This window comes from Aptenodytes forsteri, unplaced genomic scaffold (assembly GCF_000699145.1).
Source record: "Aptenodytes forsteri isolate BGI_AS27 unplaced genomic scaffold, ASM69914v1 Scaffold93, whole genome shotgun sequence".
NCBI lineage: Eukaryota > Metazoa > Chordata > Aves > Sphenisciformes > Spheniscidae > Aptenodytes > Aptenodytes forsteri.
Window position 1 is genome coordinate 36,360 of NW_008794665.1, and position 2,375 is coordinate 38,734.

The following is a 2,375-nucleotide window of genomic DNA, read 5'->3' on the forward strand; positions in this document are numbered from 1 at the left end:
CCCCAAGATGTTGGCAGCCATATTTTTTTCAGGTATCGCAGTGCTAGCCCTGTCCTGCAAAAGCCGTTAGATGGCTGACGTGGGAACAGGGAGCTCAGCTCCGGGACCATGTGCCGTATCAGTCACTGACACAAGGGCTGTCAGAGTCCGGCATCACACCTGTGCAGCAGGAACTATCAACCTCAGTGCCCTATTACCCAGTTCTGGTTCTTTCTAAGTGAGCCTTCTTGCCAACCCGCAGTGCTAGCCCTGTCCTGCAAAAGCCGTTAGATGGCTGACGTGGGAACAGGGAGCTCAGCTCCGGGACCATGTGCCGTATCAGTCACTGACACAAGGGCTGTCAGAGTCCGGCATCACACCTGTGCAGCAGGAACTATCAACCTCAGTGCCCTATTACCCAGTTCTGGTTCTTTCTAAGTGAGCCTTCTTGCCAACCAGAGCTCTCAAAGCTTTTCCTTCCTGTACACTTAGGAGAAGATTCACAGTGGCTCCTAGGGCTACCTTTCCTTCCCCCTTCCTCAGTACATCAGCTGAAAGAGGCATTTATTTACAGAGGCAATAAGGCTTGTGCTCTGTACTGTCCTCTAGATCCAGTCTCTCTCCACTGATTGTACAAGGAGCCCTGACAAACAGCTGCACTTAGCTAGTCAGCCTTCGAATACACATCTTGTGGGCACTGCCTTTCATACTCGTGCATCGCAGCATTATTTGCCCAGCAGCAGCCTGACCAATTTGACTGCATTATTAGTATCCCACCAAGAGACACTGAGGTCTGCAGTATTTACAACTTGGTGCTGCGTTTCTGAATTTTTCAGCAGGTAAAGGACATTCATGTGTCTGTGTTGCAGATGTAAACCACCCAGTAACAAAGCATAAAAGAGAAACCCTTGTAATAGATTATCATAGCATTGACCTGTCCCCTTCATAGCTGTGTCCTGTTAAGACATTTTGTCAGACAGTACTGAGAACCTTGCACGACACCCTCATAGTGGTCTGTCACTCCATTCTCTAGTGTTGCTGTAAAACAGGGAAGGTTGAAGTATTTAGCAGAACCATCTTCTGTTCCCTCTCTACTGAGGAGGATAGTACTAAGGGGAAAGATACTCTGCATACTTATACAGCATTTGTAGCTGCCGACTTGGCTACCAAATCCTGGGCTCAGCTGGAGTTATTTTGCCTCTAACCTGTCAGGAGATGCCTCTTGAACGAAGGTGACCCAGCCTGGCTATCAAACTTGGGCACTCAGACACATTTAACAAATAGTACAGGGACATACATCTCCTAAGCAGACACTGGAATATGTTGCAGGCCACTCTCACAAAACCCCCAAATGCACAATTACATCTTTTCTGCAGCGCTGTCGCTTCCCCATCTTTTTCTTAGAAAAATAAAAAAAAAGGCAAGCAAGCAGCTACTGGATGTACAGACATGGGTATCATCCAAGTAAATTTCTTCATTTAACTCGTTTTGTTATTAAACATCAGCCTAATTTATGTTCTTCTGACAGTGAGACAAATACATCTCAATAAACACATCAGTTCAAAACAAACCCAAAGCTCGTAATTCAAAGAGAGATTAATATTGCTGCATGTTGTCATTGCTTATTATTTAAGATCAGTTATTTCAGTCAGGGTACAGTTCTTCCTCGTAAAAATGATCACCACCTAGAAGATTTTCATTAGTGCCACTACAAACGCACAACACTCTTGAAAGAACACATTACAAGGAATTAGTGCTTCTTGTTATTCCTCCTCTTTATCTGCCTTAGCAGTAACTAAGTAATAGGCTGCTGCAGAGGACTTTATACTGTTCTAGATACCACTAGAAAAAAGACGACAGTCACCAGTGCCAGAAAGGAACTCTCTCGAATCAACTGCAATACCTGATGAGATTAAATAAACTGTGTTGCTTTAGAGAAGCCCAGGGGTTAGCACATGGATCGCACTAGTTATGCCTAAAAAGCTTAATCCCCATCCAGGTCCACAGGTGGAAGAATACATAAACCGGTATTGTAACAGGAAGGAGGAGACTGTAGAAACATAAGCTGTTTGTGCTGGTGCAGCCCTGTGGGAAGGCTTCATCTACGCTGGCTGAGTAAAACAAGCCTGCCAGGGACAGGAGGGGAACGAGTACAGTCAGTGTGGGCAGGGAGGGGAGCATGCCGCCTCCGGCCATCGGCCCCAGTTTACCGCTGTGGCTGGTGCGTCCTCAGGGCTGCTTCAAGCCCTCAGCTGGGGGCTTCTTCTGAGTCGTCCTGGCAGCCTCTGGGATCATGTTCGGGATGCCGTCGATGATTGGGTATGCGATGCCCAGCTCCTCGTTAATGAGCTCGTTGGTAGCTTCTTCGTACCTGGCCAGGCAAATCAGGGGGGGGG

General features: G+C 47.1%; 2 protein-coding genes across 2 annotated transcripts in view; one reads left to right on the forward strand and one right to left on the reverse strand.

The window, feature by feature from the left end:
- Positions 1 to 2,375, forward strand: part of LOC103894264 (E3 ISG15--protein ligase HERC5) — a 21,128-nt gene that overhangs the window by 12,974 nt on the left and 5,779 nt on the right. The window lies entirely within an intron of this gene.
- PIGY (phosphatidylinositol glycan anchor biosynthesis class Y) lies at positions 1,436 to 2,265 on the reverse strand. Its single transcript, XM_009273528.2, has one exon. It carries the CDS (start codon positions 2,173 to 2,175, stop codon positions 1,945 to 1,947), a length of 231 nt encoding a protein of 76 aa, XP_009271803.1. The 5' UTR covers positions 2,176 to 2,265; the 3' UTR covers positions 1,436 to 1,944.

Bases quoted from the DNA above. Each gene is read 5' to 3' on its own strand.
- PIGY (XM_009273528.2), bottom strand. From the start codon at position 2,175: ATGGCCGGAGGCGGCATGCTCCCCTCCCTGCCCACACTGACTGTACTC.